General features: G+C 60.7%; 1 protein-coding gene across 1 annotated transcript; it reads left to right on the top strand.

The window, feature by feature from the left end:
- Positions 1-249: 249 nt before the first annotated feature.
- Metrnl (meteorin like, glial cell differentiation regulator) lies at positions 250-14853 on the top strand. Its single transcript, XM_077110569.1, has 4 exons — positions 250-641; positions 5610-5992; positions 13346-13405; positions 14333-14853. The coding sequence occupies exons 1-4, from the start codon at positions 478-480 to the stop codon at positions 14650-14652; spliced, it is 927 nt and encodes a 308-aa protein (XP_076966684.1). The 5' UTR covers positions 250-477; the 3' UTR covers positions 14653-14853.
- The last annotated feature ends 2514 nt before the right edge of the window (positions 14854-17367 follow it).

Raw genomic sequence — 17367 nt, 5'->3', positions numbered from 1 at the left:
ACTGTGAGAACCAAGATAACTGCGCACTCAGACGTCCGCAGCGTCCAGTGGGGCGCGCGGTACGCTGAGCTCCGAGCGCGCGCTCGGGGCGAGGTTCCGGCGCAGGCGGCGGCGCGGGTCGGGGACGCGGAGGTTGGGCAGGGGCGGGGCGGGCGGCCGGCCGGGGCGGGGTTCTGCGCGGAGGCGGGGCAGGGCGGGGCGCGGGATGGGCCCACCCCCCAGCTGAGCCGGGGCCGCGGGCTGCGGACTCGCCAACTCAGAGGATCTGGCGGCGGCGGCGGGCGCGCTTCTTAGCGTGAGGCTGCAGCGGCTCCTGCGGCGGCCCAGGCGGGCCGGGATGGGCGGGCGGCCGAACAGGGGGCGCTGGAGGCGCGCGACGTGACCCTCCTGCACACGGAGCCCGCCCCGCCGGCCGCGCCCAGTCGAGGGTCTGCTGGGTGGGCGCGGACACCTAATCAGCGCCCACCCGGCCGGAGCATGCGGGGCGCGGCGCGGGTAACCGGGGGGCGCGCGGGGCAGCTGTGGCCGCGGCCCCCGGTCCCGGGCGCGGGCCCGCCCCCTCCGCTTCTGCTGCTTCTGGCGGTGCTGCTGGGCGGCGCGGGCGCGCAGTATTCCAGCGACCTGTGCAGCTGGAAGGGGAGGTGAGTCTCGCGGAGCGACCCCGGCCCAACCCGCCCGGATCTAGGTCCTTCGGTACCGTTGGCTCTGCTCCCTAACTGGGACCAGCTCGGCGGGATCGGGGGCCGCTCTCCAGGCCGAGTTCGGTGTCCCCATCCCCGTCCCCGGTTCCAGAACAAAAGAGCCCGAGGCGTCCAGGTCCCTGCCCCGAGGGCGCCTGGGGAGTCACCTCCGCAACACCGCGGGGTCTGCCCAGGCCGGCCGCCCACTCGTCCCGGGCGCAGCGCTGGTCCTGAGTCCAGAGCTCAGCTCAGTGGGAGCCGGAGCGGGCGGGGTCCATGGTCGCGCCCTCCGGGTTCCGGCCCGTGGCGGGAGCTGTGCGCCCCAGGCCGGGAGGAGCCGGGCAAAGCGAGAAGGGATGGCCGGGTGCGGCGGTTTCGGGGACGGAACGAGACCCACGTTGACTGTCGTACGTCCTCTGGGCGACCAGCCGCAGGCGGACACCTGTGCGCCGGGCCGAGTGTAGCGGGGCAGAGCCCCCCACCCCTCCCTGTGAAGGTCAGGCCGCCCTTGGCAGCCGCGCGCCGGGCTCCGCGACCCCCCCCCCTTCCCCCGTTCGCGGTGGCAGCCGAGGACTTTTTAGAAACCAAAGTGTGACATGCAGAAAGGGGTGCAGGTCACAACTGTGCGCGGGCGCGGTGCCTGGGAGCCGCAGCTACTCGGGAAGGACCCAGGGACGTGCCGGGCACCCAGGAGGTTCCTTGGGCTTAGCAGAGCTGGTTTTGTGCGGTGGAAGTTGACAATTCAGCAGTTTGTGAAGCGCGCTGCGCTAATGCGCGTCTACTCTGCAGACGCTGTGGGTTGGGGCTACCCTTAGGTCTGGTGTCGAGGTCGGGCGCGCGCCCACCCAAGCCTGTAGCCTTGGGCTGATAGACAGACTCGAGCGGCAGACAGCTCATTCTGGGTGGGGGCGGTCACGGGTGATTTTTGTGAAGCCGTTTTTCCGAGAAGACTGGGTGTTGAGCTGGTGCGCCAGGTTCTGCGTCAGCAGGGCATGGCTGGTCATCTTGGACATTCACGGCATTTAGTTTTCTGAGGAAACCACAATGACCACAATCAACTCCCCCTCCCGATGGGAAAGACTCCTGCCAAGGGGTTGGACTTGAAGATCAGCCCCTGGCTCCTGAGACCTCTGGGCACTGCCTACCTCACTGGGAGTTTTCTGCCTCCCTTTCAGTAGAAAGCCCCCTTCCCGCAGGAGCTGAGACGGGGCTGAGGGTGGCTGGAGCTTGGGGGAGGGCTGGCCTGGGGAATGCTGGCGCCAGCACAGAGCTGGCCGGGAGCCTCTGATGCTGACTCTCTGGGACTGCCCTTTCTCTAGCCATAATAATCAAAATCCCTGCTCTCAGCCTCTTCTCGTGGATCAGTGCACCCCAGCTCAAGGCTTTGGGGTGTCCTGCTCCAGCAGATCAAAACCAGAAAACCCAGTCCCTGTCCCTGAGCTTGGGCTCCAGTTGGAGCCAACTTCCTTCCCAGGTCCTCAGAGGACTGCATGTCTAGGGCTACAATTCCAAGCCTAGGACCTAGGATGCCCAGAACTCCAGAGGTTTAGGTGTTTGCAGAAGGGGGAGGTGTGCTGTCCAGTACCTGTGTGCTGTCCATGTGCAGAAGCAGGAACACTGCCTGGGCCCCTTGCCTTGTCTGCCAACATCCTCCTTGGACTCCCCTGATGGCACCTCTCCCAAAGTCTGAACCTAGCGAAGGACAGCTGAGGGACCCTTGGAGCTGCCGGAGAGGAGGCAGGGCCTGGAGCATAAACCAAGCTCCCTTGCCTTATAGCTGCCACCCCATTTATCAATACACTTCACACATCAGCTGACTCCTGTTGAAACCCAGGAGTCTGCTGGCTTTCTTGCTAACTCCATGGTTTATGACCCTTTAGGAGCTGTTGGAACACAGCACAGGGCGGAGCCAGCAGGTGGATTCTGACCCCTGCTAGGAAGGACCCTGGGCACTCACATTGATGTGCTGGTGCTTCTGGGTATTTCTAAGCAATCAAATTGGAGATTTTGAAATCCTTCTTCCTGTGTAGGAGGCAGGACCAGTGCCCCATCTTTATCACCCAGGGACCATAAAGGTGAACCATGAACTTTCCACTGGCGTCATGGGGTACAGCAGGTGCAGCCACACCTGGGCTCTCTGGCAAGATGGGGAAGTGGAAGGCAGCCTTGGGGGCAGAACCTCTGGCTTTGCCCGTGATCCAGGACCAGTCTCACTCCAGCAACCACAACTGTCTTGTCCTGGTGACTTGAGGTTCACCAGCTGTAGGTGTGAGTAGTTTGGGGCTGGCCACATACCAACTGCAGGCATGAGCTCAGCTTGCTTCAGCAGGTCCTCAGAAGTCTGCTGGATTTACCATCTTTTCCATAAAGGTGCCCACAGGCATGTCTACCTGGGTGATGCTTGCTGATTTTTTTAAATAAAAGCATTAATTCAGCTTAACTAATCTGATTAAATAGCCTTGCCAGTGTCACGATGTGGACTTGATCCAATTCTGTGTGCACCTGTGGTTTCATCACAGCAGCGGTGGAGTTTGCAGTTTTGCTTAGTGTGGCACCTGCATCTCTTGAAGATGGTAAAATGCCATCATCAATGACCATTAATAAAGTGTTCACTTCTGCAATTGTAGCAACCTTACATAGACCTTTTTTTTTTTTTTTTTCCATTTGCTGGGTGCTTGATATTTGGTTGTATGGCAGGAACCAACACAGTTGTTGGTCTACATGGGGGTCTTGCTGGGTGTTTGGTTGTGGGGTAGGAACCAGGACAGTTGTTTGTCTGTGTGGGGGTCTTGAGCAATACCTGCTACTGGTTCCATGCTGAGCATCTACTTGGATTCCTGTTGACCTGATGTTTTGGAGAATGGAGAAGACACAGTCACTGGCCCTGGGATGGGTATAGATATGGCTAAGGGTGAGGAAATGGGCCCCTCATTTTACTTCCTTCTCATTAGATGGAGCCAGATGGACATCATGGGAAGCTCTTGCTTCAAGTGTAGGTTGGGTCAACAGCCTCCAAACTCAGGTCCTTCTGCCTGGTACCGGGGTTGGACACTATCACCTTGAGGGTTCCCTCTGCTCTGCCTGAGTTGGGGTGGAAGGCAGGCTTCTCTGTATCCCCCTGTGCAGAAGAGTACAGTGCTTCAGAGATTGGTGCTGGGCCTCTGCCCTCCCAACCCTCAGGGCCCTGAGATGGAAGCAGAGACGTAGACTGGGCAGTTTATTGGGGAAAGAGAGTTGAGGATGGTGCCTGGATCCAGGGCAACTGTCAGTATCTTGATGCCAGAGACTGGAGACTGCACTAGGACAGCACTGACCGTGGCCAGGTGTGTCTGCCTTGCACCACGCGGTACAGTTTCCACACAGCTCTGTGACTATGCCATCTCTCCATAGGTGTCAGAGGAGCTTGTGTGAGTTTTAGTTTGCTCTGCGGGTGTGACCCAGGCCGGCTACTCATGACCCAGGGCCTTGTGGGGGTGGGCAGTGGGCCAGAGGTTTCACCCTTGATGCTTCCTTCTGATGTGGTCTGCAGAGTGACTCTGTGGCCTCAGCCTGCAGCCAGCCATCATAGCAAAAGCGAGGTTCAGGGGCCCCATGCCTGAGTCACCCGGCAGTAAATGGGAACTGTGTGGTGCCCTCCCTCCTCTGCAGAGTGTTCATAACCTGCTGGGGCCAGGGCTCTGGAGTTAGCACTGCTCATTTCACATAAAAATCCTAAGAATGTGGGCAAACCTGTCTGAGATCTGATCAGAACCAAATTTCAAGTAATAAGACACTTATCTGAAGTCATTGGCTCAGTTCCAGGTCTGCTGGTGCCCATGACGTCACCGTCAGCGAGGAGCTGGCATTTACATTGAAGTTCTGGGCTGCTGAACCATGTTTTGGTTGTTTTGATTTCTCAGGGCCTGCCTGACAGAGCAGCACCTTCACTCACCTTCCTGTTGAGCCCTGGGGGTGTGCGGCCTGGTGACCTTGGGTCCTTTCACCTCCCTCTCCACCCCCAGGTTATTCCCTTGCTCTTGTAGTGGGTATTGCTTTAGTGACAACTGAACTTGCTTTTAGAAATGATTGGCCATGCAGGTACCCCAGGCTGCCCAGTGAATGAAAGGAGAGTGGACTGTCACCTTGGAGGAAGCACAGCGAGGCTGCCCAGGGCAGCAGGGCCTGCGCGGCAGAGGGGAGCGCATCCCCTTGTCAGCACTCCTAGCTGGCTGAGAGCTGTCCTCTGGAGCATGTTGTCATAGGTACCGCTGTACCTGTGTACCTGTGTGGTACCACCTCTGTACCTGTGTGGGCCTCACTTTCCACCCAGTGGGGCTCTGCCTTGTCTTTCCACTGAGGTCCAGGCCCTCCTGGGGTGATTGGGACTCTGGTTGGTGACAGTGTTTCCTGGAGGTTTCGGAACCACCAAGCCCTCTGCAGTTCTCACTTCCCAGGAGGCCCTGGTCTCCCTGGCTTAGGGACCTGGCTGAGACTCCATCTGAAGGCTACAGATGCTGAGCCTGGAGGGCGGGGCCGGGGTCTGGGCACCTGGATGCCTGTGCTCCTCGGTGCTACGTAAACCTGCCTTGACTCTTGGAGCGGGCCCTCTGGAGGGAGCCTGTGGGGAGGCTGGTGGAGGTGGCTTGCTGGGTTCTGCCGCTCCCTGAAGGGGAGGTGGGCACGGAGGCAGGCAGTGGGCTGTATGTCAGCAGTTGTGGAGGGGTTGTGGTTGTGGAGGGCTATCTCACACACTCTTCGGGGACGTGCAGAGGTGGAGCCTCCTGAGAGGTGTGCAAGGGTGGGGCTTACACTCTCCTGACAGGTGTGCAGGGGCAGTGCCTGCACTTCTGGGTGGGTGGGGTGTGTGGACAGGGTGGGGCCTCACAGGCTCTCCTGGGCAGGGGTGCGGCCTCCCCCTGGGCTCCGACTGATTCTCTTCACCTTCTGCAGCGGGCTGACCCATGAGGCTCACAGGAAGGAAGTGGAGCAGGTATATCTGCGCTGCGCAGCCGGCTCCGTGGAGTGGATGTACCCAACTGGGGCACTGATTGTCAACCTGCGGCCCAACACCTTTTCGCCCTCCCGAGGGCTGACTGTGTGCATCAAGCCCTTCAGTGGCTCCTCTGGGGCCAACATCTATCTGGAGAGAACTGGAGAACTGAGGCTGCTGGTACAGGATGGGAGCAGCCATGCCGGACAGGTGCAATGCTTCAGCCTGGAGCAGGGTGGCCTGTTTGTGGAGGCCACACCCCAGCAGGACATCAGCAGGAGGACCACGGGTTTCCAGTATGAGCTGACAAGCGGGCGCAGGGGGCTGGGCCATACACTCTCTGGTGAGTAGACCAGGGGGTGGGGGTTGGCGGCGGGGGTGGGGGGTGCTCACTGTGTTGCCAGACGTCCGATATTCTCCATGGCTCCCCTGAGAAGACACTAGGGGTCATGACCTGGAGTGGCACACCTGCCAGGCCATGTTTGTCTGGAGAGCCCTTTGAGTCCCCTGTACATAGGCCCTCATTGGGGAGCAAGGGGGGTGTTGGACCTCAAAACCAAACTACCTTTGAAATGCAGCCTTCCACCCACAACCCCTTGAGATGCCGCAGCCGGGGACCTTGGTGTTCCTGACCTGGTGGAGCAGTGCGTGTTTGACCAGGGTGGCTTGGGGTGCAGATTCCAAATCCACTGGGTCTGAGGCATTTGAAGAGGGGCCATGCTTTTGCACTGCCCCGTGAGCTGGTCCTGGTCTTGGTGTCTGCAGCAGGAGCAGGTGTTGGGCTTGGGTGAGGACTTGGGTGGTGACTCATGGCCTGGAGGAGGGGTGGTCCTGCATCCATCCGTTCTGGGGCAGTGACTGCTCTGCTCTGCGGGACAGATGCAGAATTCTGAAGGGGCTCTGGCTGGCCGTGAGATCCCATCACCCATGGGAGTGCCTGAGGGGCCTAGGGAGGACTCCTCCCTGGATGGCGTGGCAGCCTCAGGCACCAGTGCAGTGTCCCCTTTGGACAGTGTCTGACAGCATGAGAACCTGGAGAGGTCCTGACAGAAAGTCTCTCTGAGGCCAGTTGGGCCCAGCATGGCCCCAGCAGACTGTGCTGTGTGAGGGCCATGGGCTCTGCCTTGGGGTTTTTCCCGTCTTGAGGTATGCAGACTTTCCTGACATGGGGGTCGTGGACAGTGCTGGTCTCTAGACATCCCTGCAAGTGGGCACAGAGGGGATGTCCTCAGATCCCGCAGCTGCAGGGCAGGTTCCAGCCCGGGGGCTGTGAGCAGGCAGTTCCCCTTTCCTGGGCCAGTGATTATGGAGGATGGGAGGCCACACTCTGGGGCCTGGAGGTAAACTCGCCATGAAAATAACACCTGGGGCACTCTGAACACGTGGACACGCTCTCTGACTGAAGTGGTGGTCCAGGTAGGAAGACCTGTGAGTGTCCTTTGTGCGATGAAAATGTGGACTGGCCTCAAGGACATTCTGCTGGGCTCATGTTTCCTGTGGCCGAGCTCTGCCCTGGTACAGGATGTGTCTCAGCAGCTTTGGGTGTGCGCTGCCGTCTGTGCACACCTGACCACTCACATTTGCACACACATGCTGGGCCCAACTGGTAAGCTGGGATGGTGGCGGAGCCTGGGAGCTGCCCCCTACTCTCCTGCTGTTGCCCCATCCCTCCCTCTGCCCATGCGTTCAGGCCAGGGCTTATGGCCTGTGGGGTTGGTTGCACTGCCTGGGTTCCCACAGGCTCACTGGGGGGCAGTGGCTCTGGCACAGGCACCTGCTCTCAGGCCTGAGCTTGGCCTCCAGGCATCTCCTGGATGGTGGGGTCCCATGCAGGACAGTGGCTCCATGCCCAGGGCTTTGCTGTGTCTTGAGAGTCAGGTGCTTGGGGTTCCCTTGCTATCCTGTAGTCTACACTCTCTGGCCCCGGGGTGTCTGTCGAAGTCGGGCCTACAGTGACTTGAGGGCCCTGTGGATGGCAAGAAGCTGGTCAGAGGCAGCACATCCACGCAGCTGCCACCAGGACTTGTGATGAGGACCCAGGCTCTGCTGCACTGGGGCCCTAGGGGCTGGAACCCACCTGGCATTCCCAGAAATGATCAGAGGTGCCTGGTCCAGTGATGGGCTCTGGCGGGGGACAGGGCAGCTGATGGACTCTTCTCCTGGGGTGTTTGGCTTGTATCAGGGGATGGGGGCTGCTCAGCGGTTAATGCTGGGGGAATGGGTACATAATGTGGAATGTTGGTGTCAGCCATCTGGCAGCAGTGTTGTCCTCCCCAAAGGGCCAGCTCCAAGCTTTCTCTGGCCAGCACCAGCATCTTCTGTTCTGGCTGTTGTTGCGGCCACGGAAGATTGCTAGAAGCTGGGGCCCGGGCAGCGCTGAGCACATAGGGCCAGCCCAGGTGGCTGTGCTGGAGGCAGAGGAACTCGCAGTGAATTGGAGCTCTGGTTTGTACTGGGAGCAGAGGTGCTGTGAGCCAGAACCTGCTCAAGTGTGTGTGCACTTGTGTGAGTCTCACTCCATCCCGCCAGTCCATCCATGTTGCAAAATCAGCTTCTGAGACTCTAGGAGTCAAGAAGACCAGAGCAGAGGTGCAGGCTGCCCCTCCAGGGTTACAAAAAGGGGGTCAGGCAGTGGATGACCCCAGCCCTGGGGCACACTCCTCCAGGGGTGCAGGATAGAGGTCAGGCAGTGGATGACCCCAGCCCTGGGGCACACTCCTCCAGGGGTGCAGGACAGGGTCAGGCAGTGGATGACCCCAGCCCTGGGGCACACTCCTCCAGGGGTGCAGGACAGGGTCAGGCAGTGGATGACCCCAGCCCTGGGGCACACTCCTCCAGGGGTGCAGGACAGAGATCAGGCAGTGGATGACCCCAGCCCTGGGGCACACTCCTCCAGGGGTGCAGGACAGGGTCAGGCAGTGGATGACCCCAGCCCTGGGGCACATTCCTCCAGGGGTGCAGGACAGGGTCAGGCAGTGGATGACCCCAGCCCTGGGGCACACTCCTCCAGGGGTGCAGGACAGAGATCAGGCAGTGGATGACCCCAGCCCTGGGGCACACTCCTCCAGGGGTGCAGGACAGGGTCAGGCAGTGGATGACCCCAGCCCTGGGGCACATTCCTCCAGGGGTGCAGGACAGGGTCAGGCAGTGGATGACCCCAGCCCTGGGGCACATTCCTCCAGGGGTGCAGGACAGGGTCAGGCAGTGGATGACCCCAGCCCTGGGGCACATTCCTCCAGGGGTGCAGGACAGGGTCAGGCAGTGGATGACCCCAGCCCTGGGGCACACTCCTCCAGGGGTGCAGGACAGAGATCAGGCAGTGGATGACCCCAGCCCTGGGGCACACTCCTCCAGGGGTGCAGGACAGGGTCAGGCAGTGGATGACCCCAGCCCTGGGGCACACTCCTCCAGGGGTGCAGGATAGAGGTCAGGCAGTGGATGACCCCAGCCCTGGGGCACACTCCTCCAGGGGTGCAGGATAGAGGTCAGGCAGTGGATGACCCCAGCCCTGGGGCACATTCCTCCAGGGGTGCAGGACAGGGTCAGGCAGTGGATGACCCCAGCCCTGGGGCACACTCCTCCAGGGGTGCAGGACAGGGTCAGGCAGTGGATGACCCCAGCCCTGGGGCACACTCCTCCAGGGGTGCAGGATAGAGATCAGGCAGTGGATGACCCCAGCCCTGGGGCACACTCCTCCAGGGGTGCAGGACAGGGTCAGGCAGTGGATGACCCCAGCCCTGGGGCACACTCCTCCAGGGGTGCAGGACAGGGTCAGGCAGTGGATGACCCCAGCCCTGGGGCACATTCCTCCAGGGGTGCAGGACAGAGATCAGGCAGTGGATGACCCCAGCCCTGGGGCACACTCCTCCAGGGGTGCAGGATAGAGGTCAGGCAGTGGATGACCCCAGCCCTGGGGCACATTCCTCCAGGGGTGCAGGACAGGGTCAGGCAGTGGATGACCCCAGCCCTGGGGCACATTCCTCCAGGGGTGCAGGACAGAGATCAGGCAGTGGATGACCCCAGCCCTGGGGCACACTCCTCCAGGGGTGCAGGACAGGGTCAGGCAGTGGATGACCCCAGCCCTGGGGCACACTCCTCCAGGGGTGCAGGACAGGGTCAGGCAGCAGGTGAACCCAGCCCTAGGGCACACTCCTCCAGGGGTGCAGGACAGAGATCAGGCAGTGGATGACCCCAGCCCTGGGGCACATTCCTCCAGGGGTGCAGGATAGAGGTCAGGCAGTGGATGACCCCAGCCCTGGGGCACATTCCTCCAGGGGTGCAGGACAGGGTCAGGCAGCAGGTGAACCCAGCCCTAGGGCACACTCCTCCAGGGGTGCAGGACAGAGATCAGGCAGTGGATGACCCCAGCCCTGGGGCACACTCCTCCAGGGGTGCAGGATAGAGGTCAGGCAGTGGATGACCCCAGCCCTGGGGCACACTCCTCCAGGGGTGCAGGACAGGGTCAGGCAGCAGGTGAACCCAGCCCCAGCACCTGCTCACCCCGTGCCCTCCACCTTCATGGGGTTTGCCAGAAGCTTGAGCAGCAGCGCCGTCTCTGACACAGGGAGTCGGACAGGAGACAGAGGTGTAGATGGCCACAGGCTGTTTTCCAGTGTACCTCCAGGCCAAGGGATGGGCAGGAGCTGGATGGGGCTGAGGGGTTGGCCAGTGAGGGTTGGGGTGCCATCTGGTTCCAAGGAATAGGTGCAGCGGGTGACGTATCTCAGATTGATGGATCTCAAGGTAACAGATCTCAAGGTGACAGATCCGGTGCTTGCAGGCTCCACCAGCTTGTGCTGTGGGAGATGGGGCTCTGGAGAGGCCCAGGGCAGGTGTCCAGGGAGGAAGTGCAGGACACTGATGCTGGTCTTGGGTGTGGAAGTCACTGCCCAGGCAGTTCAGGGTTAGGGCCAGTTCCCCACCCCCTTGAAAACCTGTCCTGCTTGCTAAGCCTGAGTAACCAGCCTGACTTGCCTGAACCTCCACTGTTGAGGCTCCCCCAGGAGCTTTAGAGTCTGGGGGTGCCTTGATGGGTGTGTGCATTGCCAGCAAAGTCTGGAGGTGAAAAAGGTATCTCACTGCTTCCTGGAAACAGAAGAGATGGCTCATTTTTTTCTGAAGCTCCTGTCTCTCTGGCCTCAGTGGCTTCCTCGGGCCACTGATGACCCTGAGGTCACTTTTCATCTTAACTGGTTCCTGGCCTGGGGGCAGGGGCATGGCCTCCACCTGCTTCTTCACCAGGAAGAGAGGGGATGGAGGGACACAAGCTGGAGGGACAGGTGAGGCCTCCTAGAGGTGCTGGCTGATCCCAACCTCAGCCTCAGTCCTCCGGGCCCTCCCCATACCCTGTCCACACCCTGTGCACACCTTGTTCACTTGGTTAGAAGGCCATGCTCACTGTCATCGGCTGTCCTGGGTCCCCCAGTGTTTTCTCCTGAGGGCTCCGTCTGGACCTGTGCATGCGCGGCAGCTGTCCTGGGGAGCAGTCCTGCCTGCTAGCCACCAGCTCCACTTGTCCAGGACCCTCCCCTGAGCCAGCTGCTCCTGCCCTCACCCTCTGCTGCCCCCCACAGCACCTGCCGGCCTGCTGGACCCTCCCTGCTCCCCAGTGTCCCTGTGCTGCCTGATGCAATTCCCTCCTCCTCTGGTGCATCTGATGTACTCCCGAGCATCTCCAAAGCATCCACACCCATGTTCTCTCAGAAGCTTGTGCTGGGTCCATGAGCACATTTCAGGGCCTTCCTGAGCCCACTCTGACTGATAGCTGTTTCCAGATCTCTGTCCTCAGAGTCCACACTGCATTTTCCATGAAGTTGAACTGCACTCTGTAAAGCTCAGAGTGAGAAGCAGATGCGTCCAGGGTGGGGTTTGTGACCTCAGCCAACCATGGCTCTGGGTGGGTCTGGGGACAATGACTGGCCTTGGGGTCCCTACACCTGCTGCTGGAGGCTGGGTGTGAGCCAGAGCAGCTCCAGTGAGGGGAGGGTCTCCATGCTTTTTCCCTAGCTGTTGGTGGAGGTCACAGGTGTGTGACTCATGGGGAGAGGGAGGGGTGTAGACTTGGTGACACTGAGGCACAGGTCTGAGGTCCTGTGTCCGTGTGTGGCCAGGGCCTGTCAGCTCCTCTGCAGCACAAGGGGCTGCTTTGGCTGAGCCCCAGGGGGCAGCAGTGAGGGCCGGGGGAATGTCACAGGTGCCCTGGGCTGGCTGGGAATGGGGTGGACATCTGAGGGTGAGCATCACAGGTTCTGGAGCTCCAGCAGCCGCCATTCCCTGACATCAGAAGGCTCTGGAGTTCCGGGGTGTGGTGGGAAGATGCCCATCCTTTGAAGGGCTGGGCAGTGGGGAGGCACCAGCAGGTGGTTCTTGTTTGTGGTTCTGCTTTTCCTGATAACTCAGTAGAAGCAAAGGTGCTACAGGTGATGGGTGGGCTGGTGAGTTAGTAGCTGCTGGGCATTGGAGGTGCCCAGCCCATGCTGTTGGCACAGGGCAGGGGGGCCAGTGCTTCAGACTCACCCTCCCCATGTCCGCCAGCCTTGCCTCCCATCCGATGACAGGAGCGACTCCAAGGCTCCTTGTACCTTCTGGTTCCAGAAGGCCCCTCCGCACTCCTGCTGGCCTGAGAGTGCTGGCCAGTAGTCAAGGAGCTGACGTTTGCTGCCCATCCCTGGGAGACACTGGCTGGAGGGGGCCGTGCAGCCTCTGGTCAGGTGATGGCTCAGCCTGGCTCGGCTCCAGGGTGACAGGGTGGCACCGGGTGTGCATGGACCTTGGCTTCCCCAGGGCCCAGGATTCCCCAGCCTCACAGTGCAGACTGGTGGAGGGGTCCTCTCGCTGAGGTCTCACACCTCCACACTGAATTGCTGGGGCCGGCCCCGAGTTTCTGTTTGACGTTTGGGGAACTGGGGCAAAGGGCAGGGTGCAGGCCACCCTGGAAGTGTGTTGCGTAAGTTCTTTGGCCAGGGAGGCTTAGCCTGAGGAGGCTGTAGCCTCTAGGTTCTTAGAGGGAGCTAGGCCCCAGGATTCTGGGGCCATGGGGGTCCTGTGGGCTTGGCTCATTTTAAAAGGTGTTTGCACCTTTGTCCCAGGGACCAGGTGGGGTCTGGTGAAGGGGCTGAGCTCTGGCCCCCACCCCAGGCCTTGTGCCTGCACAGGTGCTGCCTCCTGCCCTGCCTCACTCGTCACCTTTGTAGATCCTTGACCTCGTCAGTCTTTCTAGTCAGCATCTGGGTCCTGTGGGACTGGCCCTGCCCTTTGGGCTGTGGCTGGAGATTGGTCTAGGGAAGGGGTATCTCCATGCTGCAAGGAGGTACCTGCTCGTGAGGCACCCTGGTGTTTTGGGGTAGGCTGTGGAGGCTGGGGTGGGTGTGGATGCCCAGGGGCAGGGGCTCAGCTTGGCTTGGGTCAGCTTTGCATTTGTGGTGGGTATATGAGAGTGGTCAGCATGGAGTCCTTGCTCCTCTGGCACAACAGTGCCAGCAAGGCACCTGGCAGTTGGCACACGCCCTGGTCCTACACAAGATTGACACGTCTTGTGTGGTGAGTCTGATGGCAACGTGTGCCATCATGCGCAGCCGGGCATCTGTCTCTGACATGTTGGAGCTGGGGAGGGCTTGTGGCTCACCAGAATTTCTGACCACAGAGGGCATGGGCCAGGGCTTGCCAGGCTGAATGCTGATCTGTTCTCTCCCCTCAGCCCCGTGCCGCCCATGCAGTGACACCGAAGTGCTCCTGGCTGTCTGCACTAGTGACTTTGGTGAGTGTCCCCTCTCAGGTCTCTTATCCTTGGTCCCTCTGGCATGGGTCCCCTGGGCCCAGGATCAAGAGCCTTTCAAAGTGGGCAGTGCTCCCTCTTGGATCTGCAGAAGCTGCTGGATGTGGTTTCCCCAGGGGTCATGGAATAGGTGCTCTTCTGTGCCCACAGCATGAAGACTTCACACACGTGTGCATACTTTCACCCTCACATGTACACACATGCACACCCACACTGAGAGCTGGGGTGGACCTCCTGGGTGACTGTCAATCATCGTCCTGTTTTGTACATGAGCTCACTGCTCCCTGGGGACTCTGAAGTCCTGCAGGTCCCAGGGGCTCTTGCAGTGTTCTCTGAATACCATGCAGTGGGCAGCCTGACCCTGTGATGGCCACCACCTCCAAGCCCCATCTGTTCTTCATCCAAGTTCTCCGATAGCTGGGGCTCCTGGGCCCTGGAGGGCCCAGGGCTGTGGTCTGAGGGATGCAGGCCCCTGGCATGTGGTGTCAGGGGCTGGGTCCCTGGTGTGGTGGTAGGCACGTGAAGCCAGCCCAGCTGGCCCTGTCCCCAGGCTCCCTCCCTGAGCTCTGATTGTGTCACTTCCCTGCTCTCCAGGACCAGGATTGGGGCTGGGCAGGCTGACAGGGGCCCTGGTACAGCCCCCATACTGCCCTGATGTGCCCCCTTGCAGAGCATGTATGTGTGCTTGTCACGCCCACAGCAGAAAGAGCACCAGTGCCAGCGTCAGGGACAGCCCCTGGCAACTTTCTACCACTACACTTGAGCTTTTTATCCGTTTCTAAATGGCAGGGTTCAGGTATAGCTCTGGTTCTGATGCCCATCACAGTCAGGGGCATGTGTGGGGTAGCGCATGCTGTGTGCTTGTCCTCAGCTACTGGACTCGCTGACCTGTGTCTCCTTCCTCCACAGTCGTCCGAGGCTCCATCCAGGACGTCACCCACGTGCCAGAGCGGCAGGAGTCAGTCATCCATCTGCGGGTGAGCAGGCTCTATCGGCAGAAGAGCAGGGTCTTTCAGCCAGCGCCTGGGAGCCATGGCCACTGGCAGGGCCGCATCCTGACGCTGCTGGAGTGTGGTGTGCGGCCAGGGCATGGGGACTTCCTCTTTACTGGCCACATGCACTTCGGGGAGGCCCAGCTGGGCTGTGCCCCACGCTTCAGTGACTTCCGAAGGACGTATAGGGATGCAGAAGAGAGGGGGCTGAACCCCTGTGAAATTGGCATGGAGTGACTGTGGGTGCTGCTACCTGTCCTGCGTCCTGCTCTGGGGCTGGTGGGCTCCAGCTGGGGTAGCCATGCTGTGGAGTGCAGGCCGGGGGCACAGGTCCCAGCCAAGGACACCCTGACCTGGAAACGCTATAAAATCAAACTAAGTTATTACATATATATTTTTTAAAAGAAATGTTCATGAGAAACAAACTCCCATGTTTAGAGATGCCTTGGTGTGCGGTTTAATGCTGTCTTCGCGTCAGCTGAACCATCGCAGCCCAGGATGGTCAGCGAGACTTCACGGGAACCCGCCTACACCCGAGGTGGCGTTCTTGCCACAAATGCATGGGGCCAAATGTGAACCTCTGGTCCTCTCTGCCTCTTGTTTTGCTTTCTGAAGACTGAGCTTTGCGGCCTGACCCTTCTTGGGTTGCAGACTGCATCTGTTCCAGAGAATGAAGACTAGGCTCTGACGTCACCAGGGCTGCTCGCGTCTGAGGGTGCTGTTTGGCAACTTGTTACCGCTCCTTGCCGGCGCACCGACCTCAGCACTGCCCATGCCCTCCCAAGCCTTGGTCTTTGACCCCATCTTCCCCCAGATGCCCGAGCCCACAGCCAGGCTCCACACGCTCAGGGCTGCCCTGTGTGGGCTTGGTGGCCAGGGTTCAGAGCATGAGTCTCTGTGACTCCGTAAGTCCCCACAGGCTGGGGGCTCCTTCTCAGGGCAGGGGTGGGCAGGGCTACATTCCCCTGGGAGGCTCCCCACAGGCTGGGGGCTCCTTCTCAGGGCAGGGGGTGGGCAGGGCTACATTCCCCTGGGAGGCTCCCCCAGGTTTTGCAGCCATGGGTGTCCCCTGGCTGCTTCCCGGAAACATAGCCTCTCCCCTTCCACGGAGAGTGACACTGGTTGGATTGGGCCATCAGGTGACCTCATCTTACGTGATACATCTACAAAGATCCTATTTTCAACCCAGGTCACATTCAGAGGTTACTGATGGACGTGGAGCTTGTTAGGGAGAACATTCACTCCACCAGGGGACACAGTGGTGACAAGTAACGAGGCCCCACCTCACATTCTCCTTCATGCATCAGGTGGTTCCTCAGGTGTGAGCTGGCACAGGTCACAAGCAGCAGCAGGTACCCAGGGGCAAGGACATGGAGCAGCAGTGCTGGGGCCAGGCCTGGCCTACTGTGGTAGGGACTGGCGTTTTGCCAGCAGGACAGGTCACAGCACAGAAGTGCTGGCCCAGCAAGAGGGCTGAACCCTGCTGGCTGCTGCTTCCAGGATCCTGGGGCTGGAGAAGCTGTGGAGCAGGAATGGCGGGTTTGGTGGCGCCTATCACTGCAGGAGGATAGGTCAGGCCTGGGAGGCTGTGCCAGGGCAGTTCTTACAAGATCTAGGGCAGTGCAGAGCTTTGAACAGGCAGGGAAGCATCCCCCTGGGGTAGGCCTGGCCCATGGGAGGTGTCAGCCCCCATGGCCAAGCTCCCAGTTCCTGCAGATGGGAGTAGGTGGGGCCTGGGGCCTGTGCCTGGGAGACCTCTGTTCCATGGCCTGGGCAGCTTCGTGAAGGAGGAGCCAGCTGTCCATGTTCCTGGGGAGACACCCCCACTTCTGACCCGAGGCCTGTGCACACTGTGCCCTGACAGCAGAGGCTGCCCTCCTCCACGCCTGTCCTGGGAGAGGAGACTAGGCACCACAGGGTCTCCAGAGGGGCCTCCAGGTGGACCCAGGGTGGCCTCTGCCTATAGTCTCCATACCCCAGGGTGGGCTGCCTCTCTGGGGACCCACGAAGCACTTGCAGCCATGTCACATGGGAAGGAAGCAGCTCCAAGGCTCTGACCAGGGGTTGTAGGGAGCCCTGCGGGAGGCCCCTGTGTGCTGGCCACTCGTGCCCCAAGCCCTACCTTCCCTCTTGCCAAGCTGCAAACCCCTCCCTCCCCCAAACCCCAAACTGCACTGTCCCCTCCCCACACCCCTGTCACCCCTGCACTGTCCCCTCTCTGCTATCCCCTCCCACCTGCCCCTGTCACCACAGCACTATCCCCTTTCTGTGCTCTTTCCCCACACCATGTCACCCCTGCATTGTTCCCTCCCTGTGCCGTCCTCTCCCTACACTGTCCCCTTCCCACACTGTCCCCTCCCTGTGCTGTCCCCTTCCTGCACTGGCCCCTCCTACACTGTCCTCTGCTCTCCCCTCCTGCCTTAGGCATGGTCTTGCTCTGGGAACCCGCCCAGCCCACCTGTCTCTCCCTGCAGAGCTTTTGAGGCTGAGCCGCCCTTGCTGCCTGCATCTCCGGGCCGTGGGTCCCTGCACACAGGCCAGATTCTCAGTGAGAATCCTGGTCAGGGCCTGAGGCTGTGGACACCTTATTGGCAGTGGACACCTTTCTTCTTTCCACATCCTTGGAGGAGCTAGAGGATTCATCTAGGAAGACAGCTGTGCCTGGACATCTGTGGGTGGCTCTCCTGTGTTGGGCAGTCCACCTCTTCCCACCAGGCTGCCAGTGAGGGCGACATGGAGGCTTAGGTGCACCCCCACTTGCTGAATGCAGGGAGGGGCTCAGGCCCTGGGGGCCATGTGGCTTTGTGGCCATCCACTTCTCCTTGGCAGCCCGTGGACCCTGTGCCTCCAGCAAGCCCTGGGTTATGCCCTGGTCTCACTTCCTGCCTTGTGGTACCTGCCTAGAAGTCCTGGTGGGATGGGCCACAGAAGTGGACCACCTGCCCACACCTG

This window comes from Callospermophilus lateralis, chromosome 11 (assembly GCF_048772815.1).
Source record: "Callospermophilus lateralis isolate mCalLat2 chromosome 11, mCalLat2.hap1, whole genome shotgun sequence".
Taxonomy (NCBI): Eukaryota; Metazoa; Chordata; class Mammalia; order Rodentia; family Sciuridae; genus Callospermophilus; species Callospermophilus lateralis.
Note: the sequence above shows the minus strand (reverse complement) of the source record. Positions and strands in the feature narration are given on the sequence as shown.